At 49.6% G+C, this 23,975-nt stretch overlaps 1 protein-coding gene across 4 annotated transcripts in view; it reads left to right on the top strand.

Moving 5' to 3' along the window:
- The window catches only part of SAMD4A (sterile alpha motif domain containing 4A), a 124,811-nt gene extending 101,836 nt beyond the window's left edge, over positions 1–22,975 (top strand). For 3 of the 4 annotated variants that reach the window (XM_077324029.1, XM_077324027.1, XM_077324026.1), the window contains 5 exons: positions 2,469–2,587; positions 4,985–5,186; positions 7,070–7,196; positions 8,920–9,003; positions 13,554–22,975. In XM_077324029.1, the coding sequence (XP_077180144.1) occupies positions 2,469–2,587; positions 4,985–5,186; positions 7,070–7,196; positions 8,920–9,003; positions 13,554–13,582 (561 nt within the window). In that variant the 3' untranslated portion in view covers positions 13,583–22,975. The remainder of the gene's footprint in view (positions 1–2,468; positions 2,588–4,984; positions 5,187–7,069; positions 7,197–8,919; positions 9,004–13,553) is intronic. The other variant, XR_013228619.1, reaches the window with a different exon arrangement.
- The last annotated feature ends 1,000 nt before the right edge of the window (positions 22,976–23,975 follow it).

Genomic DNA, 23,975 nt, shown 5'->3' with positions numbered 1-23,975 from the left:
GGAAATACGACTCCACGCAGAGAGCGATTCAGGCCTGGGGTTTGCTGCCAGAGGATACAGCGATGGCCACAGGATGGACAGATCTGAGAGGGGATTTGGGAGATTCGCGGAGGATAAGAAGAAGGAGCTGGTTTTCTTGTACCCTGCATTTCGCTACCTAAAGGAGTCTCCAAGCGGCTTAAAACCGCTTCTCCCCACGAACACGCACACGAATCTGGGCGTGGGGTTGGGGTCATTGTGGTGGGCAGCTAGTTGTGAATTCCCTGCATTCTGCAGGGGGTTGGACTAGATGACCCTGGAGGTACCTTCCAGCACTTATGATTCTATGTAGGTGAGAGTGAGAGAGCTCTGATAGAACTGTGACAGGGCCAAGGCCATCCAGCTGGCTGTATGTGGGGGAAAGGGGGTTGAGAAGCTGCTCCTCTTAACCACTATACCAAGCTGGCTGTCAGAGAATCTGGACGTGCCTTGTAGCCTCCAATCTTTGTGGCTGTAGGGGGCTTTAGAGCCTGGGTGTAATGGGTTTTATGGGGGGGGGGTTATGTTGTAAGCTACCAAAAGTCTTTGGAAAGCAGCAGGATATAAGCCTAAAATGAATTGGGTTTTATAGGCTCTACCTGAAGGAGTCACAAAAAGGCTTACATTTGCCTTCCCTTTCCTCTCCCCACAACAGACACCCTGTGGGTTTTGGCCCCTGTGTGACACAGAGTGTTGGTCTGGATGGGCCATTGGCCTGATCCAACATGGCTTCTGTTATGTTCTAATGTTTAAGGCCTCGGTCTCTCTGCCCTGTTGCTGGCCCTCCAGAGGAACTGGCTGGCCCCTGTGTGAGACAGGAGGCTGGACTAGGTGGACCCCTGGTCTGACCCAGCAGGGCTCTCCTGGTGTCCTTAGGAAGGCCTCGGCCTCTCTGCCCTGTTGCTGGCCCTCCAGAGGAACTGGCTCGCCCCTGAGTGAGACAGGAGGCTGGACTGGATGGACCCCTGGTCTGACCCAGCAGGGCTCTCCTGATGTCCTTAGGAAGGCCTCGGCCACTCTGCCCTGTTCCTGCCCCTCCAGAGGAACTGGCTGGCCCCTGAGTGAGACAGGAGGCTGGACTAGATGGACCCCTGGTCTGACCCAGCAGGGCCCTCCTGATGTCCTTAGGAAGGCCTCGGCCTCTCTGCCCTGTTGCTGGCCCAGAGGAACTGGTTGGCCCCTGTGTGAGGCAGGAGGCTGGACTGGATGGACCCCTGGTCTGACCCAGCAGGGCTCTCCTGATGTCCTTAGGAAGGCCTCGGCCTCTCTGCCCTGTTCCTGCCCCTCCAGAGGAACTGGCTGGCCCCTGTGTGAGACAGGAGGCTGGACTGGATGGACCCCTGGTCTGACCCAGCAGGGCCCTCCTGATGTCCTTAGGAAGGCCTCGGCCTCCCTGCCCTGTTGCTGGCCCTCCAGAGGAACTGGCTGGCCCCTGAGTGAGACAGGAGGCTGGACTGGATGGACCCCTGGTCTGACCCAGCAGGGCCCTCCTGATGTCCTTAGGAAGGCCTCGGCCTCTCTGCCCTGTTGCTGGCCCTCCAGAGGAACTGGCTGGCCCCTGAGTGAGACAGGAGGCTGGACTGGAGGGACCCCTGGTCTGACCCAGCAGGGCTCTCCTGATGTCCTTAGGTAGGCCTCGGCCTCCCTGCCCTGTTGCTGGCCCTCCAGAGGAACTGGCTGGCCCCTGTGTGAGACAGGAGGCTGGACTGGAGGGACCCCTGGTCTGACCCAGCAGGGCTCTCCTGATGTCCTTAGGAAGGCCTCGGCCTCTCTGCCCTGTTGCTGGCCCTCCAGAGGAACTGGCTGGCCCCTGTGTGAGACAGGAGGCTGGACTGGAGGGACCCCTGGTCTGACCCAGCAGGGCTCTCCTGATGTTCTTAGGAAGGCCTCGGCCTCTCTGCCCTGTTGCTGGCCCTCCAGAGGAACTGGCTGGCCCCTGTGTGAAACAGGAGGCTGGACTGGATGGACCCCTGGTCTGACCCAGCAGGGCTCTCCTGATGTCCTTAGGAAGGCCTCGGCCTCTCTGCCCTGTTGCTGGCCCTCCAGAGGAACTGGCTGGCCCCTGTGTGAGACAGGAGGCTGGACTGGATGGACCCCTGGTCTGACTCAGCAGGGCTTTTCTGATGTTCTTCAGTGGTCTCTGACTACATTGTTGGCTCTTGTCCTCCGCTGATTCTTCTAGGGCAAGAGCCCTAGAACTTCCCAGTAAGCTCACAGAACGAATTTCCTGCACTCTGCGGGGGGTCAGACTAGATGACCCTGGAGAACCCTTCCAACTCTGTCATCCTGTTACTCTGTGGTTCTATGACTCAGCCTCTGCTCGCCCCCATTTCATTTATTGATTTAGATCATTTGTTTCCTAGGCTCCCCCCGGCATACCATTCCTAACCTATATCTTTTTCAGAATAAATAAACCCTTCACTTTCCTCTCCTCTCTCTTTTGGGTGTAGGCCTTTTCAGAGACGCAGAAGAAACGGCTGTTGTCATGGAAACAGCAGGTGCAAAAACTCTTCCGGTCGTTCCCTCGGAAATCCATCCTAGACCTGTCGGGATATCGGCAGCAGAGAGCGTAGGTTTGGGGCTCCGTCACGGAGATTTCGAAACGGAAAGGTGGAAGGGGGGCAGGTTGTACTGCCGAAATGTGCCCAGTGCCCCCACAATTGTGGGGTGAGAGACTGAGGGGGGCAGAAGTCCCAATAACTGGGAAGTCCCTCTCCCCAAATAGTAGTTTTGTACCGTCTTCTGTGGAATCTGAAGGTCTACAGGATCAGTCAAGGACCTCCCCCAAGCTCCTGAACTCTGAACTCTCAGGTCAAATTAGTGGTATGACCCAAACCAGATTGCCCTTTGTCTAAAAGGGGTTAAGTCCTGCAGGACGGGCCAATGTGGAACGGAAACGAACGAGCCTATTGGTCATAAAGGTGTGACTGGACTCTGCTTTTGTTGTGCTACTTCAGGCCAACGCGGCTACCCATTTGGGTCATTCTACTGTAAATCTCCTCTTAGAGCCTCTTGTGGCGCAGAGTGGTAAGGCTGCCGTCTGAAAGCTCTGCCCATGAGGCTGGGAGTTCGATCCCAGCAGCCGGCTCAAGGTCGACTCAGCCTTCCGTCCTTCCGAGGTCGGTAAAATGAGGACCCAGCTTGCTGGGGGGTAAACGGGAATGACTGGGGAAGGCACTGGCAAACCACCCCGTATTGAGTCTGCCATGAAAACGCTGGAGGGCGTCACCCCAAGGGTCAGACATGACTCGGTGCTTGCACAGGGGATACCTTTACCTTTTACCTTTACTGTAAATCTCCAGTATTTATTGATTCATTTATTTGTTAGATTTATACGCCGCCACTCCTGGCCAGCCCACTCGCAGTGGCTCACAGAGGTAATAAACCATAAAATGCAAAATAAACAATAACATTTAAAAACCATCCCCTCCCTCCCCAAGCCTCACTCAACCAACCTCCAATTTACCATACGTCGAGGGAAGATGTCCTAAGAGAGGAGGGGCTATAGATCTTTTCTCAGCCTGGCCTCAACCAAACACCTGGATCTTGCAGACCCTGCAGAACTGAGTCAGTTCCGTCAGGGTCCTCAGCTCTTCTTAGAGCTCGTTCCTCCAGGCAGGGGCCACGACCAAAAAGGCCCCGGCCCTGGTTGAGGCCAGGCGAGCTTCCCGTGGGCCATGGATCTCCAACCTATTTGTACTTGCAGAGTGCAAATAGAAATCCCCACTCCAAGACACTAGGTGGCGCTCTTTAGCCACAGTTAGTTTTTAGGGCTTCTGTCCCACTTCCCCTTAACAGGCCCCATGCAATCCTCAATATTCCCTCTCCTGTGAGTCATGCTTCCTCCTCATCAGTCCGCAGACCACAAAACAGTGTGTTATTTTTCAGGTTCTCTAGAGCTAGACATCAGGTTAGAATATCAGGGGTAGTCAAACTGCGGCCCTCCAGATGTCCATGGACTACAATTCCCATGAGCCCCCTGCCAGCGAATGCTGGCAGGGGCTCAGGGGAATTGTAGTCCATGGACATCTGGAGGGCCGCAGTTTGACTACCCCTGATGTTTGGTGCAAATCAAAACCAAAAATAGGCGAGGGGGTGGGGAAAGAAATCAGTTTGTTTCAAAGCTCAATAGCAAGGCCCAGAATCTATAGTTATAAAACAGGGGAAAGGACCATAGCGCAAGCTAAATCGGATCCTCTTCATCAGTGCCGGGCACCAAACGGGCATTTGGGCAAGGTGAGAGGAAAGGAAAACAGCATTTTTCCCCTTGAACGTGGAACGGCAGAAGCTGAAAGGCAGAACGCTCCTTGCATTAGCACGGTTGGAGAGGAACATAAGGCAGAACATTGGGTGATCCAGTTGTTCCTATTCTGTGACACTCATGTAATGAGCCTTCTAAATATTTCATCCCAAATCTCTTGCTCCTGAAATGGGGCAAGAAGAAGAAGAAGAAGAGTTGGTTCTTATATGCCGCTTTTCCCTACCCGAAGGAGGCTCAAAGCGGCTTCCATTCGTCTTCCCTTTCCTCTCCCCACAACAGACACCCTGTGAGGGAGGGGGAGGCTGAGAGAGCCCTGATATTATTGAAGAAGAAGAAGAATTGGGTCTTATATGCCGCTTTTCCCTACCCGAAGGAGGATCAGAGCGGCTCACAATCACCTTCCTTTCCTCTCCCCACAACAGACACCCTGTGGGGTGGGTGAGGCTGAGAGAGCCCTGATATCACTGATTGGTCAGAACAGTTTTATCAGTGCCGTGGCGAGCCCAAGGTCACCCAGCTGGCTGCATGTGGGGGAGCGCAGAATCGAACCCGGCATGCCAGATTAGAAGTCCGCACTCCTAACCACTACACCAAACTGGCTCTCGTGCAACGTGCCACTGGTCAATTTCTCCTCTCTGAAAACGGGACTCACCAGTCAATTTCATCTCTCTCGTTTTCTCTGTCTGTCTTCCCCCTTCCCTCTAGCCGAGGATTCGGCCAGTCAAGCTCCTTGCCAACAGCTGGATCTGTCGGTGCAGGAATAGGCAGACGGAACCCCCGGCAGTTCCAGATCCCTTCCCGGAACCTTCCCACGACGAGGTTGGGCCTGCTAGGCCCCGGGGGGCTCCTGGGAGCCGCCCAGCGCAACGCAGCCACCAACCCCAGCATCCTGAAGCAAGGAAGGCAGGTTTGTATGTGGCTGGGAGGCATGGGGCTCCATAGAGCAGGCGGGCCCAGCCAGGCAGGAGGCTGCAGGGGGATTTTCCACATTCTTGTTTTCCTTGCTTGTGCATTCCTGCAGCTTGGCGGAGTGTTCTTTTCCACGTGCGTCTTATTCCCTACAGTGGCTTGGATGGTTACTTGGTACTTATTATTTTACTAGGGCCCAAGCCTGTTGCATTCAGGAATACAATAGGCATTAGATTAGGGGGATGGGGTGGAAAAACTCTGCAGATGGCCTTCGCCTCTCCCCAGGACCTGGAAAGGCTGCAGGCAGCTGCTAGGAAACTCACCGGCAGGGGTGGCTCTCACGTGGCAGGGATCTGCAGCCTCCGAGCCTCGGAGGGAAGTGAAAGGAGGAGGGGGTGGTCAGGAGTGGAGGATGGAAGGCGATTGGCTGGCTGCTGGACAGACAGGCAAACCAGTTGGAGGAAGAGGCACTCAGGGGCGGGACAGCTGTCCTGAGTGGGTGTTGAGTGCTGAGTGGCACTTAAGCCATGAGACCAACTCCTCCTCCAAGGCCTTACCAGAAATATTATGTGGAACAGATTTGATATTTATTATTTATTTATCCAATTTCTCTGTTGCCCCTCTCCACCAGTGGGCTCGGAGGCAGTTCACACAATAAAATATGAGACCTCTTTATGTTAAATTTGAGTCATCTTTATGTCAAGTGTATGTTACTGCACATTTTTACACTGGAAATAATGCAATGTAATATCAGGTTGACCACTAGGGGGAGGGAAACATGCAGAACAAGGAAAGGGTCCCAATAGAATAAGGTTTGAATACCAAAATGAAAAATACTGTATATGGATATAAACCATATAAAATAATATATTGATACAAAAGTATTGTGTTGTCAATTTATTGTTTGAAGCACCAAAACGTAGAGCTCATGGTGTTTGAACAAGATTGATGTTTCAGATGAAAGCCTTTATCACTATAAGTACATTCACCATCAATATTCATTGATCAGTTTTCCCCCAAAAGATCTAAATTTAACACTGGCTACAATTATCCTAATGTAGGAATTATCAAATGCAGCTCAGACTTTGATTCCCAAAAGGCTAAATACAATCCGGCTATTTTGTTGAAGCACTAAAAGTTGTCTGCTCTGATGCGTCAAGCAATAAATCGACAACACAAACTGCTTCTGTATCAATATATTCCTGTCTATTTGGGGCGGGGAATCCCAAAGCACAAGAAACACAATCGAGGATCTGGTATTACAGCACCTGGGAAAGTATCTGCCAATCATGACTAATGTGACTTTAAGTTTAGTTCTCCGATGCTTTTGTGAACTGCAGCTGAACTCAAAAGGACCGATTGGCTGTTTTGGCAAAGAATTATCATATGGTTTAATTTGGATATTATGACACCGTTTATTAATTTGCCACAATTTTGCTTTGGCCTTATATCTCCACAGTTACGATGATTGTTCATGAGTCCGAGGAAGAGTGCCTGCACTCGAACGCTCACACCTTGAATAAATCATTGTTGGTCTATGGCAGGGGTAGTCAACCTGTGGTCCTCCAGATGTTCATGGACCACAATTCCCATGAGCCCCTGCCAGTGGCAGGGGCTCATGGGGATTGTAGTCCATGAACATCTGGAGGACCACCCTCTATGCTCTATGGGACTCTACTTTTGTTGTCCCGAAATTTTGTGGCGTCCAATAGACCCAAACCGAAAAATACCAAGGGGGGGGGGGGATGCATGTCTCTACTTGGCACCATGGGATGGATCTGCAGCCCTGCCTGTGTCTCTGAGCCCATTTCCTTGGTCCGTCTTGAGTTCCTCTTTCCCTTCTGTGCATTCACACATCTTCCCTCCTTCCCCCACATACAGAATCTCTGGTTTGCTAATCCTGGAGGGAGTAACAGCATGCCCAGCAGATCCCACAGTTCGGTCCAGAGAACGCGCTCGCTGCCGGTCCACACCTCTCCGCAGACGATGCTCATGTTTCAGCAGCCAGGTAGGCTGGTCCACTTCTTGCCATTGCGGAGGGGTAACCGTCTCCACAAACACACGGTCGATAAGCCAATGGGAAGCCTCTTGGGATTTTGCTCCTCCCCAAGCAGCCAGTTGGGTGATCTTGGGCTAGTCACAGTCCTGTTAGACCCGGCCCAAGGTCACCCGGTTGGCAGCAAGTGGAGGAGGAGCGGGGAATCGAACTCGGCTCTCCAGATTAACCACAACACCCAGCTGAGTTGCGCAAGAACTCCCAACCTAAAATTCCAGTTGTGTTTTCATCCCTTTGGGGGGGGGGGTCTTTGGGGCCCTTTTCTGTAAAGGCTCACTTCTTCGGACACAGGTAGACCGTGAGTCCGTCTGTCCTCGTATCTTGGAGTGAGGAGTAATTCCAGACGCCGAATGACACTAGCAGGGGAATGACAACAGATAGTCCAAAGAAGTGTGCGTGCACATGACAGCTGATATTTTCAAGTAACCTTTGTTGGTCTTAAAATTGCCCCTGGACTCAAACTTTGTTCTACAATAGCAGGTGTATAACAAAAACAGACACCCTCTGCCTATCACAACTAATCCAATCATGCAGGCTGTTGTCATTCACCTCCCATTGTCATTCACCTATTGTCATTCACAACCTATTGTCATTCACCTCCTATTGTCATTCATCTGCTATTGTCATTCACCTCCTACTGTCATTCACAACCTATTGTCATTCACCTCCTATTGTCCTTCATCTGCTTATTGGCATTCACCTCCTATTGTCATTCACCTGCTATTGTAATTCACCTGCTATTGGCATTCACCTCCTATTGTCATTTACCTCCTATTGTCATTCATCTGCTTATTGTCATTCACCTCCTATTGTCATTCACCTCCTATTGTCATTCATCTGCTATTGGCATTCACCTCCTATTGTAATTCACCTCCTATTGGCATTCACCTCCTATTGTCCTTCATCTGCTTATTGGCATTCACCTCCTATTGTCATTCACCTGCTATTGTAATTCACCTGCTATTGGCATTCACCTCCTATTGTCATTTACCTCCTATTGTCATTCATCTGCTTATTGTCATTCACCTCCTATTGTCATTCACCTCCTATTGGAATTCATCTGCTTATTGGCATTCACCTCCTATTGTCATTCACCTTCTATTGGCATTCACCTCCTATTGTCCTTCATCTGCTTATTGGCATTCACCTGCTATTGGCATTCACCTGCTATTGGCATTCACCTCCTATTGTCATTTACCTCCTATTGTCATTCATCTGCTTATTGGCATTCACCTCCTATTGTCATTCACCTCCTATTGGCATTCACCTCCTATTGTCATTCACCTCCTATTGGCATTCACCACCTGTTGTCATTCACAACCTATTGGCATTCACCTCCTATTGTCATTCATCTGCTATTGGCATTCACCTCCTATTGTCATTCATCTGCTTATTGGCATTCACCTGCTATTGTCATTCACCTGCTATTGGCATTCACCTGCTATTGTCATTCACCTGCTATTGGCATTCACCCCTTATTGTCAATTAGTGACTTCTGTTTGCTTGGAAGTTCCTGTCTTCGGCCACCGGAGAGGGGAATGGCTGGGTGGTCAAGAACCCTTTCTGCTCCCAGCCGGCATCGTGCCAGCCGGGCACTCCAGCCACAGGAAATGCTCCCCACCCCATCAGTGCCATTCGGTCATCCTGAAACGTTCCTTCTCATTGACCTCTGCAGAGTTCCAGATACCGGTGGCAGAACCCGACATTAATAACAGGCTGGAGTCCTTGTGCCTCAGTATGACAGAACACGCCCTGGGCGGTAAGTGGCAGTCTTTGCTTCCTGTGGACCTTGGCATGGCCAACCTCGCAGGGCTCTTGGGAGGCTGAGAAAAGGGCCACTTGGGAGTTTCTGTCAAGGAGAAAAGCAGATTCGAATCTGCCTCTTCCGGAGGCTCGCTTTTGATAGGCAGAATTGTGACTAGAGAGATGTCAGGTATCTTAGTTTCTGCCCTCAACGAGAGTTAGGGGGAAAATAAAAGTTGAAAACAGAAAGTTTGTATACAAAATAAAACATACTATTTGAATATGGATGGGGGAGAAAATCATATCATGAGAATAGGCCTAGTGGCCTATTTATTTATTTATTAATTAATAATAATTAAATAATAAATAATAATAATAAATTATAATTAATAAATAATTATAATTATAATTATAAATAACAAATTAATAACAAATTAATAAATAATAATAATATTAATAAATAAACTAATAAATAAATTTATTCATTCCAGTGCTCGACTTTTTCACTGTTGAGAAAGCCCTGAGACTGTTTTCAGGCTTCGAGAAATCCCAGAAGTGGCGCGATCATGAAGAATACTGCTGGGAAGCAGAGCTGTGGACACGCCCACGTTTATTCATTATTTATTTATTTATTATATTTATATACCGCCCTCCCCGAAGGCTCAGGCCAGTTTACATCCAACCGGAACATTACAACTAACTCAGTTTATTATAATACAATAATAACTATAATATTATAGGGGACGTGATAGCCCTCTTTAAGTATTTGAAAGGTTGTCACGTGGAGGAGGACAGGATGCTGTTTCTGCTGGCTGCAGAGGAGAGGACATGCAGTAATGGGTTTAAACTACAACGAAATAGGCTAGATATCAGGAAAAAGTTTTTCACAGTCAGAGTAGTTCATCAGTAGAATAGGCTGCCTAAGGAGGTGGTGAGCTCCCCCTCACTGGCCGTCTTCAAGGAAAGGTTGGATACACACTTTTCTTGGATGCTTTAGGATGCTTAGGGCTGATCCTGCGTTGAGCAGGGGGTTGGACTAGATGGCCTGCATTGTTGTTGTTGTTATGTGCGAAGTCGTGTCCGACCCATCGCGACCCCATGGACAATGATCCTCCAGGCCTTCCTGTCCTCTACCATTCCCCGGAGTCCATTTAAGTTTGCACCGACTGCTTCAGTGACTCCATCCAGCCACCTCATTCTCTGTCGTCCCCTTCTTCTTTTGCCCTCGATCGCTCCCAGCATTAGGCTCTTCTCCAGGGAGTCCTTCCTTCTCATGAGGTGGCCAAAGTATTTGAGTTTCATCTTCAGGATCTGGCCTTCTAAAGAGCAGTCAGGGTTGATCTCCTCTAGGACTGACCGGTTTGTTCGCCTTGCAGTCCAAGGGACTCGCAAGAGTCTTCTCCAGCACCAGAGTTCAAAAGCCTCAATTCTTTGACGCTCGGCCTTCCTTATGGTCCAACTTTCGCAGCCATACATTGCAACTGGGAAGACCATAGCCTTGACTAAACGCACTTTTGTTGGCAGGGTGATGTCTCTGCTTTTTAGGATGCTGTCTAGATTTGCCATAGCTTTCCTCCCCAGGAGCAAGCGTCTTTTAATTTCTTTGCTGCAGTCCCCATCTGCAGTGATCTTGGAGCCCAGGAAAATAAAATCTGTCACTATCTCCATTTCTTCCCCATCTATTTGCCATGAATTGAGAGGGCCGGATGCCATGATCTTTGTTTTCTTGATGTTGAGTTTCAAGCCAACTTTTGCACTCTCCTCCTTCACCCGCATCAACAGGCTCTTTAGTTCCTCTTCACTTTCTGCCATTAGAGTGGTATCATCTGCATATCTGAGGTTGTTGATATTTCTCCCTGCAATCTTGATCCCAATTTGTGACTCCTCTAATCCCGCATTTCTCATGATGTGCTCTGCATACAAGTTAAATAGGCAAGGCGACAGTATACAGCCTTGCCGAACTCCTTTCTCAATTTTGAACCAGTCAGTGATTCCACGTTCAGTTCTCACTGTTGCTTCTTGACCTGCATATAAATTTCTCAAGAGACAAATAAGATGCTCTGGTATTCCCATCTCTTTAAGAACTTGCCACAATTTGTTGTGCTCCACACAATCAAAGGCTTTAGCATAGTCAATGAAGCAGAAGTAGATGTTCTTCTGGTACTCCCTAGCTTTGTCCATGATCCAGCGTATGTTGGCAATTTGATCTCTAGTTCCTCTGCCTCTTCGAAATCCTGCCTGTACTTCTGGAAGTTCTTGGTCCACATATTGCTGGAGCCTAGCTTGTAGGATTTTGAGCATAACTTTGCTAGCATGAGAAATTAGTGCAACGGTGCGGTAGTTTGGACATTCTTTAGCATTGCCCTTCTTTGGGATTGGAATGTAAACTGACCTTTTCCAATCCTGTGGCCATTGTTGAGTTTTCCAAATTTGCTGGCATATTAGCACTTTTACTGCATCGTCCTTTAAGATTTTGAATAGTTCAACTGGAATGCTGTCACCACCACTAGCTTTATTGTTGCTCAGACTTCCTAAGGCCCATTTGACTTCACATTCCAGGATGTCTGGCTCCAGGTCAGTAACTACCCCACCGTGGTCATCAGGGATGTTAAGCTCGCTCTTGTATAGTTGTTCTGTATAATTTTGCCACCTTTGTTTAATCTCTTCTGCTTCTGTGAGGTCCCTACCATTTTGGTCCCTTATCATACCCAACTTTGCATGAAACGTTCTCTGGCCTGCATGGCCCCTTCCAACTCTATGATTCTGTGATTCTATGATTATGAACAATAGAACATGGGGCCCCTCCCCTTCCAGGGCCATTACTGTCCATTTTGGGAGGGGGGCTGACATGACCCTTTATGGTCATATCACACGATAAACGTTTAACAAATTTTAATTTAAAAATACATAAAATATTAACTCTCACCCATTCAGGAAACTTTCCAGGGCCATCAAGAAACCTCTATTGTTTCACAAGACCCTGGTTGAGAAAACCCACTGTATTCATTTGTTTCGTCATTCCCCATCACTTCCTCTTCACAACAACCCTGCAAGGTAGATGAGTCCGAGAGCGTGCGTGATAGACCCAAGTTGATCCGGCAAGTCCATGCGGCAAAGTGGGTCTCTCAGGATCCTGTTCTTACCCTATACCCACTAGACCAAGCTACCTCTCCTGATACCTGGATGTCAATATGAAATTGAACTTTATCACGCCAAACACTTAATTTGTCTTTTATCATCACATACAGGCAGCGTATAATTATTATTGTTATTGTTATTATTGGATTTATTCCCTGCCACTATCGCAAAGCTGTCTCACGCCAGGTTACATAATGATATTAATTATGGACAGTTAATCAGTCCCCTTTAAACTATAGAGATATGTCCAAAAGTATCTCTATAGTAATGCTGTAGGCCAGGCTTTCACGAAACCCTGGGGTTTCTTCACACCCCTGAAAGGGTTTCCCAAATGGGTGGGAATTAATTCATAATTTTTTAAATATTTGTTAAACATGGATCGGGTGATATGACCATATATCATCATGTTAACCCACCAACCCCCTCCTCCCAAAATGGCCAATGAGGTGCCTGGAGGGGGTGGGAAGGGGAGGGGCCCCGGGTGGGCGTGTCCACAGCTCTGCTTCCCAGCCCTATTCTGCACGATTTCGCCACTTCTGGGGTTTCTCAGAGCCTGAAGAAGGTTTCCGGAGTTTCTCAACAGGGAGAAAAGCTGAGAAAGACAGCTGTCAATAGACTTAAATTTCTGCATCCTAGGGGACAGTACCCTCTCCGCGAGAGCGTTTCACGTTCCCAAAGAGATCTGCATTTAGGTAGGAAAAACCAAATGCACCAATATAAGATGGGGGAGACTTGTCTTGGCAGTAGCATGTGCGAAAAGGATCTAGGAGTCTTAGACCATACATTGAACACGAGTCAACAGTGTGACTCAGTGGCTAAAAAGGCAAATGGGATTTTGGGCTGCATCAAGCGGAGTCTCGTGTCCAGATCATGGGAGGTGATGGTACCGCTTTACTCTGTTCTGGTTCGGCCTCCCTTGGAGTCCTGTGTTCAGTTTTGGGCACCCCAGTTGAAGAGGGATGAAGACAAACTGGAGCGTGTCCAGAGGAGGGCAACAAAGATGGTGAGGGGTTTGGAGACCAAGACTTAGGAGGAAAGGTTGGGGGAGCTTGGTCTGTTTAGTCTGGAGAGGAGACGATTGGGGGGGAATTCATAACCATCTTCAAGTATGTTAAAGGCTGCCATATGGAGGATGGAGCAGAACCAATGGGTTGAAATTAATGCAAAAGAAATCCCGTCGAAACATCTGGAGGAAGTTCCTGACAGTTAGAGCGGTTTCTCAGTGGAACAGGCTTCCTCGGGACGTGGTGGGTTCTCCATCTTTGGAAAATTTTAAGCAGAGGCTGGATCTACATCTGACGGAGAGGCTGATTCTGTGAAGGCTCAAGGGGTGGCAGATTACAGTGGAGTGTCCTGCATAGTGCAGGGGGTTGGACTAGATGACCCAAGAGGTCCCTTCCACCTGTTATCCTATGATTCTACTTGCAGATGGTGTCGACAGAACCTCGACCATCTAGGGAGCAGAGGGGGTCTGCAGCAAGACCGCTGGCTGTGACAGAGCAACTACCACTGGACCCGTGGCAACCTGGGTGACGGATTCCCCTCCTCTTCGCGCTGAGGATCCCTGGAGATGTTTTGTAACCTCTTCATTTCCATAGTCTTCCCTCTCTCCCCCCCCCCCCCGTCCTTCCCCTTTATCTTCACGCCTCCTTACCCATCTCCGTTTCCACGTCTTTAAAGGGTCACTTAATCTCGCAGTTAACGTCAGAAGCCGCCCGCAAGAATCGCTGCGTTTCTTGCCTGTGCGGAAGAGAGAATATATTTGGGCTGAACGCCGAAAACGGGGACGTTCCCCTACATCCCAGCCGTTCCCCACAGCATCTAAGGGCGGGTATCTTAGGGGCTAGTGAACAGGCAAGAAGAAATCTCCAGGAGGGAATAAGCCAGTCGCGGGAAGGGGAGACAGCACCCTGCAAAGGAATCCCGTGTTTATGAAGAAACGGACTTTTCCCGAGGACCTCACGGAAGCACGATCCAAAAGCAACCGAGTTCTGCAGCGGCCCGTTTGTAAATACCTCCCGCGTTTCATCGACGTTCGGAACACCAGGATGGGAGCTGCGGTGATTTAAGGGGAAAGGAGATCGAACAGGAGGCCAAAGAGGCCCGGTCAGCTTCCCTCCGTTGAAGTTCACGAGTGGCTTTGGATTCTGTGCGTTGTTTACACGGAGGCAGGTTGAAGAGGGGACGTCAGAGGTTCCGGGCACGCCGCTCTCCTCCTGGTGACTGTGGCATATCTCGGCTGAACTGCCAAGGTGGGCCAGGCCCTGCCCCTAGTACCTGACGGCCCCTGCCCTTGGAGGCCGGGTCCCTTTACGACAATGTGCGGCGGGGAGGGTGTGGCTGGCGCATCTGGCGGGAACTCTCTGGCTGGGACAAACCGGGGCAAAGACACTGCAAGAGCAGCGGGGAAACTGCGGAGGCAACCGTGACGGGGGCGGCTCGCGGTCAGAGGACTTTTTCCAGGCGCCTGTTTTGCCAAAGCAGGGCCTTGACAGCTCCCATCTCCGCAAAGGATCCCTTGCATGGTATCTCTGTGTGTGTGTGCGTGTGCGCGTGTGTTTTTCTCGTGTGTCTTCCTAAGCCGCAGGGTTTGCGTTTCCTCCGATAACTGCCAAGCTATCGCTGCGAGAGGGCCCTGGGGTGCTTGTGGCTTTTCTTTTTTTTTCTTTCTTTTTCTTTCCCCCCCCCCCCCTGATTTTGCAAGCTGGGGCGGAAGGGGGCGCCAGCGAAGGGCACGAGGGGGTCGCGGAGTAGACGGGGCCGCGTCGGCGGAAGGACTGCGCCCGAGAAAACCGCGTTCCTTTTTTTTTTGTCCGTTTGTGAGAGGGCCGAGATGGGAAAGGTGTTGCTTGCAGGCTATGGACACCGGGCCCCGCGTCTTAGAGCAGGCGTGGTCAAGCTGTGGCTCTCGGGTTGTCCGTGGACTACAATTCCCATGAGCCCCTGCCAGCACTGGCAGGGGCTCATGGGAATTGTAGTCCGCGGACAACCCGAGAGCCACAGTTTGACCATCCCATCCTAGGAGGAAGGGGGGGCGTCTCACCAGAGTATTAAGGAGAGCTGAGGCCTGTCCATGATTTGGGGACGGAGTGGAGTGGATTTCCAAGTTCTCGGTTTGGTGTTGTGACACAAGACCAGAAGTGTGAGGGGAGGGCAGCCATGCGCAAAACAAACAGACCACAGAACATAAAGCTCTCCATGGCATTCCCTCCCCCCTGGGGACTTTGCAGGCAAACCTAAAGATCTGTGGTTGGGGATCGTCCTGAATCCAGGAAGGCTTCTTTGATCACAGAAAGCAACAGCCTTAGCAGAAGGGAACTGTGGAGATCTACCCCATGGAGAAACAAGCAGTCCTGAATTTGCGGGCCTGAGGTTAAAGCTACCGTTACGGTGGCAGGACGGGGTTATAAACAGGGGGAAGGGGCGGAGAGCATGGTACGAATCCAGGGGCGGCCAAACTGTGCCTCTCCAGATGTCCACGGACTACGATTTACACGAACCCCCTGGAGATCCACAGTTTGGACCCCCTGCCGTACACACACGCACATCTTTCACGGTGCAAGCTCTGTTAGCAAGATGCAGGCCTCCGGCACAGGAGCTGCCTTTGCTTCGAACAACTTGGGCTAGCCACCCGAGAAGGCCCCGTGACTTCTCTCTCTCTCTCGTGCCGGCCGCCGGGAATCCCTCCTGAAGCCCCAGGAGAGATGGGACGTGAGAGATTAACTTTTGACAGCCTTCCCAAAGAACCCACACACACGCAAATACACACAGCCTAGTCATTTCCGAGTTCCTCGGGGCCCGATTTCCCCGCAATACCTCCGCAATCCGGAAGCCGCCGCGGCGCATGGGGGGGCAGCCACGTCATCAGATGCCTGCGACATGATCTCAGTGTTTCCTGAGCGGCACGAGGAGGAGCCGTCTTGCCACGACTCCTGTGCCACTGCGGAAATCTTGGAACGGGGAAGACCCTTCCAAGCGGGAACTGAGGGATAGCGGGTTATCTCGACGGGGGACGTTCCTTTGGAATCGGTGAACCCTACTCCCCTAGGATTCGGGGTGTTTTCGGCCCCTCGAGCCAGTCCTCATGAGGGAAAGAGCGTTTTTCGGCCTGGTGAGGTAACCGGACAGGGCGTCCCGGGTGTAGGAGGACAGAACGGGCCTTCCCCTGTGCCAACGAGCCAGGAAAGAACGGCGGCTCCGAAAACCCATCTAAATAAGGAGCCTATTCTGTGGTGTATTTGTGTTGGCGTGGAAACACTGCTACCTTTCTCCGGGCCTTGGCAGACGAGAGGTCGTGCTTGAGGGCCGGGAGGGGAACGGAGCCAGCTTAGCCTGGCCGCTTTCTCCCGAGCTGCGGAGGGGTCGTTCCCACAGGGCGCATCACCGGAAAGGGTGCAGTGGGGACAGCTTGGGTGCCCCGTCCTTTGAGGCCGGCTTGTTTCCAGCCAAGACTCACATTGCGCCCAAGCAAAATACACGTCTCTGCCATGCTGCTTAAGAAGAAGAAGACTTGATTCTTATATGCCGCTTTTCCCTACCCGAAGGAGGCTCAAAGCGGCTTACAGTCGCCTTCCCTTTCCTCTCCCCACAACAGACACCCTGTGAGGGAGGTGAGGCTGAGAGAGCCCTGAGATTACTGAAGAAGAAGAAGAAGAGTTGGTTCTTATATGCCGCTTTTCCCTACCTGAAGGAGGCTCAAAGCAGCTTACAGTCGCCTTCCCTTTCCTCTCCCCACAACAGACACCCTGTGGGGTGGGTGAGGCTGAGAGAGCCCTGATATCACTGCCTGGTCAGAACAGCTTTCTCAGTGCTGTGTCAAGCCCAAGGTCACCCAGCTGGCTGCATGTGGGGGAGCAGGGAATCAAACCCAGCTCGCCAGAGTAGAAGTCCTAACCACTGCACCAAACTGGCTCTCTAGTGTGAGACACACTGCATTGTGAACCTGGCACTGCAGTGTGAACCTGGAAGTGCGGCGAGGTCACATCGGGGACTTGGGGGCTCAGGTGAGGAGCTGGTGGGATTGACGTGGTCGAAAAGGGAACCGCACTCTCTAGGGACTTGGGTTCGTGGTCAAACTGTGGCTCTCCAGATGTCCATGGACTGCAATTTCCATGAGGCCCTGCCAGCCTGCTGGCAGGGCCTCATGGGAATTGTAGTCCATGGACATCTGGAGAGCCAAGGTTTGGGCCCCCCGGCCTAGAGGGATAAAAAGTTTATGCACCTTACAGTCTCCTCTGCCATCGTTTCTCTGTGTCTTTGGGAATATGTGCTGGAATCTGTGATGGGAAGATGCAGGTTTTTTTGGTGTACTATGAGAGCACCGCATGGACTGTGGTTTACACCCTAGTGGTAGAGGATAGGATATCTGGCTCACCTAGGCGGCTTTCACTTCAGATGTTCGAGCATCATGTTCCTGGTTGCAGCAGTTCCGGAAGGCACCGGATGTCACCCATGCTTGAATTCCCCAGCCCAGGACAACTAGCTGTGATGTCGCCCATGCATGGAGGTGCTGTGCTGTGGTTTGTGTGTTTGCCCATTCTGATTTCCCACCTTATCCCCGGAAAAAGAGCACTCCCACACCACCTTCAAGGAGGTGCTACAACACCAAACACTAAGTATCTCAGCGGTAGCCAAACGGTGGCTCTCCAGGTGTCCGTGGACTACAATTCCCATGAACCCCTGCCGGCGCTGGCAGGGGGCTTATGGGAATTGTAGTCCATGGACATCTGGAGAGCCACAGTTTGGCCATGCTATAGATATCGAGCTGGTTTGAAATCAGTTTTAATAGTCCAGTATTAACATCCGTCCCACAAAGAACTGGAGGGGACTTTAGTTTAGTGAAAGTGCTGAGTCATCCTTACAATCTTTGTGCTACAGATTTAAACTGGTTTTTCCACTGGTTTTGAATGGACGTTGAGTTACCCATCCAAATAATTCCCATAGACCATTCCAAGGCAGGTTGGGGGGAGGGGGGGACTGTGTCTCAGGGGAAAGCAAAAGGAGAAAAACAACTTTCCACTTACCGGACGTTCTTATCGATAGAGGTCCTGCTGATTCCTAGAGTTACCCAGAAGTGAAACGGGTAGCTCTAGCAATTGTCAGAAACTCCGTGATAAGAGTCAGAACTTCCTGTAAGCAGCTGCGGGATCGTTTTTTCTTTTTAATTTTTCTCCCCAAGACAATCATACCCCTCCCTTGACCCCAACTTCCACCTGCTAATCAGCTGAGCGTCGTATGATGAGGGCTGTAATCAGCAGGAGGCCTCCAGCCATAAGGTGGTAGATGCAAACCCTACTGGAGACAACCGTTTCGAGCCGTTTCGAGCCATTGGCTTCATCAGAAAACTACACTCCCCAGAGTTCCCTGGTTGGGACCCATGATAGGTCATCCAAGATGGAAGCTGGTTTAAAAATGTGCTACGGATGTACCTAAGGGAGAAAGCGTTCCCTCCCGCCGTCCGTCTAGAGGAGTCTGCAGAGCGAGGTGCAATAAGAAATTCTCCCCTGACCCCAGCAATGTGTTTTTTTTCATCAGGGAGAAGAATGCAAGTTCTCTGCGTCTTATCAAAGATGGTCGCTTAGTGCCAAATGTCTCCAGTGAGATGTTATTGTTTTTTCCCCCATGGGTAGCTTGGAAGGGAACCAGCTGTCCCTTCGCAACTACACCTGTAGACTGAGCAGATATATGTGAATGCATTTGAGATGCAGCATTTTAAAGTCTTTTTTTTTTAAAAGAAATAAACAAGTGCCAAAATACATTTTATGATTCTAGGTTTCACCTTTACCAGAACGCAGGGACGACAAGGAAAATGGAAGCATGTTTTCGGGAAGCGTTAAGGAAGGAGTTCAGGAGAAGAGGACGAGGGTTTTTTGGGGAAGTGATTTGGAAAGAACAGGACAGGGGATGCAATCTGCCGAGCCGGCCGCCTGCATAAGCTGTTCTGCAGAGAATGGGGTTTGCGCATGCATGGCCAACTCCATCTGTTGTAAAGCGGCCTGCATGTAGGGCTGGTTTGGCGGATTGCCGCCAAGGTCCATGTGGAAGAAAGCAGCGAATGAGCTGGACAGAGACGTTGAGGAGAGAGGATCTTTTGTGTTTCCGAGTCTACAAAACTGCATGGCGTTGCTTGTGTTGGTATCTCTTGGGGGCAGGGGAGAGAGGAAGACGCTCGTCAAAGTATTTACAAAATCAGAAAGTTTTATTTATTCCTTCACTAAATATAGAAAACAGAGGTGATCTGATTATTAAGATATATTATTTTGGATATATATATATGATATATAACTTGCTATGGCTGGTAACCATGATAAAAAAAAATCCCCAATATTAAAATCCATGTAATTCTTCCCTCCCCCCCCTTCTTTGTAATCAGAACATTTCCTTCCCCACTAGACACAATTATCTACTTGTGTGCGTGTGTTGCTGCTTTCTGTAAAATTGAAAGGGGGCTCCAGGTTTTCAAAAGCCAAATTCCCTTTTCGAGTCCTGTATTGAGTGCAGGTGGAAAAGAAAGATTTTAAAAGGAAACAAAAACAGATCTAAAATAAAGTTAAGTCTATTTATTGGGGGAGGGGGGGCTGTTGAACTCGAATGTGTAGTTCTACAAAACAGTGGCAGTGCCTTCCTATTTTTAAAAAAAATTACCCATTCCCCCCTGTTTTCTTTTATAGGATAGTGTGGGGTGCTGCGGGTTACCTAAAAACGTGTGTTTGGATTTCTTTCCCCCCCCCCCTCCTTATTTCTTGCTCTCATCACAAGAGTGTTATTAAGCTGGTGGTTTCGGCTTCCTTTACAAGAGAAACCATTTTTACTATGCGATTATCATGTATGAAATTTTTATATTGGTGCTTGTTTTCTTTCTTATTCTTTTTTTAGTTGTTTATAACAATCATCTGATGGGGAAACACTAGCAGAAATGTACTCCAGGCTGGTGTGGAGGGAAGGGGGGAAGCATTGCTGCCGGTTTTATCTTTCTGTCATCAATATGTTTGGAGACAGCAGCTGACAAGGGAACAGAAAGGGATTCGGAGAGTTTAATTTGGGAGCACTTGATTTCCCCACCGTGAGAATGGACCCAGAACTTCCAAGGGCCCTCTGCTTTTCCTGTCCACCACGGGTCAAGTGGTGGGAGGCCACAGCCCCACAGATATCCCCATCTGTAGGCACAAAATTAATTGTGCACTCAAACTAGGGCAGCCGTGTGGGAATGCAAAAGATTTGTGGTGACCCTTTTAAGCTGTCTCAAGGCTTCTTTGAGAGAACTGGCCCATAGGTGCTGCCCTTTAGAAGATGCCGTTTGGATTTTCTGGAGCCCCAATAACATTTCAAGCCAACCCGGCTAGCGTAAGTACACACATGAGCTTAGTTCTAGAAATCTGGTCCTCTTGGGATGACTTTTCCAGTATCATAACCGTCTCCTTTACCCCGAGTCCCCTCTTGTCCAGAGAACTGAGAACAGAAGAACAACTGTGTCCACATTGGTTTAAAGCCTGTCCCTGCTCACACAGCATTTCTGGTCTATGCCCGACTGAACAAGAGGACCAAGAGAAGGCAAGGAAGGCCACAATAAGTATTCCAGGCAGATTTCAGTTTCAAACTCAAAGGCAAGTGAAATCTTACAGAAGAGAGCTGCAACTCTCGAAAGCTTATCTCCTCCAAAATCTTGTTGGTCCCCAAGGTGCTCTTGGGATTATTGCTGCAGTCCGATACAGCTACCCTCCGTAACGAAGCACAAAGTTTGAGTCCAGGCGGCACCTTTAAGGCCAACCAAATTCAGGATGTGAACTTACATGTTCATGAATCCTTCTTCAAATACAAGCAGACCTTGGTATCTGATACAGATTTAGCCACAGAACTGTGCTGCACATGAAAGCTTATACCTTGAATAAAATATTGTTAGCCTTAAAGATTCCCCTGGACTCAAACTTGGTTCTGCTGCATAGCCACCCCATCTGAATAGTTCCTTTAAAACTAAGTATCTGAAACCTGACCAAGCTATTGGTGGTCGTGACACATGCTGAATACCTAGGGGGTGAAAGTTTTTGTATCCCACTGTTCACTACCCAAAGGAGTCTCAAAGCAGTTTACAATTGCCTTCCTTTCCTCTCCCTGCAACAGACACCCTGCGAGGTAGGCAGGGGCTGAGAGAGCCCTGACAGAACTGTTTGGTGAGAACAGCTCTAACAGGACTGTGACTGGCCCAAGATTACCCAGCCTGGGAATCAAACCCAGCTCACCGGATTAGAGGCCTCCACTCTCAACGATGATACCAAGCTGGTATTTTGATCCGCTGAGGTCCCTCCCCAAACTCCACTCCCCTGCAAATGAATTTCGCAATCCAGAGCTGGTAACTCTCCTCCAGCAGTTCTGTGGGAGGTATGAATCCATGGCAAACACAAATGAATGGGGCGGTTGGACTGAGATCTGTCTACTACCCTCCCCTAGGACTCCGTAGCCTGGTTTTCAGGCAGGGGTTAATGCTTCCCTTGTCAGCTTCATGTCTCTATGGTTCTCAGGGGCTTGGCCTGAGATTGTCAGAGACACAGAGGTGCTCTCCCCCCTCCATCTCACTTCCTCTCCTCTTCGCCATCACATCTGTGCCATAGCTCCACAACAGCCCAACGAAGTTGCGTTGGTTTGCATGTTACTTGTGTGCGGGAGGAGACAGTGTGGAACGACAACCCCTCCGTGTCTCTCTCGACCTCCAGGAAAGCCCCCAGAAACAGACCACCCCACCCCATCTTCCAGCTTTCCTGGACGTGTCTCATTTCCTGACCTGAAAGGGGACAATCGTGGAGAGGGGAAAGTGTGATTTGCACACAGCTACCATCACACAAATGAGCCTCTTGTGGCGCAGAGTGGTAAGGCAGCCGTCTGAAAGCTCTGCCCATGAGGCTGGGAGTTCAATCCCAGCAGCCGGCTCAAGGTTCACTCAGCCTTCCATCCTTCCGAGGTCGGTCAAATGAGTACCCAGCTTGCTGGGGGGTAAATGGTAATGACTGGGGAAGGCACTGGCAAACCACCCCGTATTGAGTCTGCCATGAAAACGCTGGAGGGCGTCACCCCAAGGGTCAGACATGACTCGGTGCTTGAACAGGGGATTACCTTTACCTTTTACCATCACGCAAACGTTTTCTATACAAGTCACAGGGATTTGCAAAAAACAGTGTTTTGTTTTTTATGTATTCCTTTAACCCTTACTTAAAAGGCGAATGTGTATTCCTCTGGGAGGAGTCACAAGAAAAAGAAGAAGAAAACCCCAAACGAACAGGAATGTTAATCAGTGTTAAAAGCAGAATCCTTCCTCCCCTAATAATATATAACCCTTGTGTATTTATTCCTATTTTGAGCAAACGAGAAGGGGGGAAAGCTTCGTTTTCCATTCTGTTGCATGCCAGCTACCGGCGAGAAAAACGAAAATAAGATTCGCTCTATTGTACATGCATGCATTTAGCCTTGACCTCTTGGGGGGGGGGGTATTTTTAATTTTTTTTTTTCCAAGGGGGTATATTTCCCCGGTATAAAATTAGTGCACAAAGAAATATTTTTGCCTAGTTAATGTTGCCGAGCAATGCATATTTTTTAAAAGGAAGATAAAATTTTTTTTGTCTTAAATGGAAATAGCATGTTTGAAAATGCCGTTCTTTGCAACTTGTACAGTTTTCAATTCTGTTGTTATTACCGGTGAAACGCCCATGTGATTACAACTTGCTACAATATATAGGGAGGGGAGAAATTATACATATATATATAATTTTTTTCCCTCCCGTGTAACTAGGAATCATGCCTACGTTTCATACCGTCGTTATATCGGAAGTGAAGGGAGACGATTAATACAAAATTTTGTAACACGGGGGCATGTCGGCTCTTGATTTGGGTTTTCGGGAGGGGGGGGAGGGCGGTTCTCTCCCACCATCTCTTAGAACAAGACTTTGAGCTTAGCTACCGGGGAACTTGTCCAGCTAGGGTTGCCAGCTTTGAGTTGGAACATGTGGGGGGCGGAGCCTGATGAGGGCGGGGTTTGCGGAGGGGAGGGACTTCAATGGGGGGAAATGCCATAGGCTCCACCTTCCAAAGTGGCCATTTTGCCCAGGAGAACTGAGAACAGTCACTTGAAGAGCAGTTGCCATAGCAGGAGACCTCCAGCCATGACCTCCCGCATAACCCCGCTGAAAGGCACCAAGATGAAGTCCATGGGTTCAGAGAGAGCTGGGTGTAGTCAGTACGCTTTTTAACCAGTCCCAGTTAGAATGAATCCCTCCTCTCTACACTGAATGCAATTTCCATTTTGATTTTGCGTGCTTTAAATATTCCCTCTGCAACATGCATGATTGATCCAGAGTGACCCTAACTTTTCCCTGCAATATCCGGAAGTGGATATAACCCTCGATATTTGAAAAATTGGCATGAGTAAGTGTGCAGATTTTTGTTTTGTTTTTTTAATTAACTACCTTCAAGCAAGTCTTCCCTGATTGGCCAGGGTGTCAGTTAAAAGACTTCCTGGTTCCCGGTTGCAAGGCTTGTCTTAAAGTGACTGCGCTCTTCTCTCAGCAGAGATTTGCCTCTTAGATTTATTCCCCCTCCTCTGCTGCCTCCAATCCTCCCCCCTCCCTTCAAGAAAAGAAAGAAAGAGACTCCTGCTGCGCTTCGCTCCTCTCCCCACTCTGAGCTTCCTCAATCAAGTGCAGAACACTTTCAGTTTCAATTGAGCGGGGGGGGGGGGCAGGATTGATTAAGTCCCCAGTTAAAATTGATCTGAATTCAGCAGAATCAACACTGGAGTTCATTTCATCTCTTTATTGGGACCCCAGCAGGATGGTAGAAAGAGGCAAAAACAACCAAAGAAACCCA

The sequence above is a fragment of the Paroedura picta genome, chromosome 2 (assembly GCF_049243985.1).
Source record: "Paroedura picta isolate Pp20150507F chromosome 2, Ppicta_v3.0, whole genome shotgun sequence".
Classification (NCBI taxonomy): domain Eukaryota; kingdom Metazoa; phylum Chordata; class Lepidosauria; order Squamata; family Gekkonidae; genus Paroedura; species Paroedura picta.
This window is presented reverse-complemented; position numbering and strand designations above follow the sequence as displayed.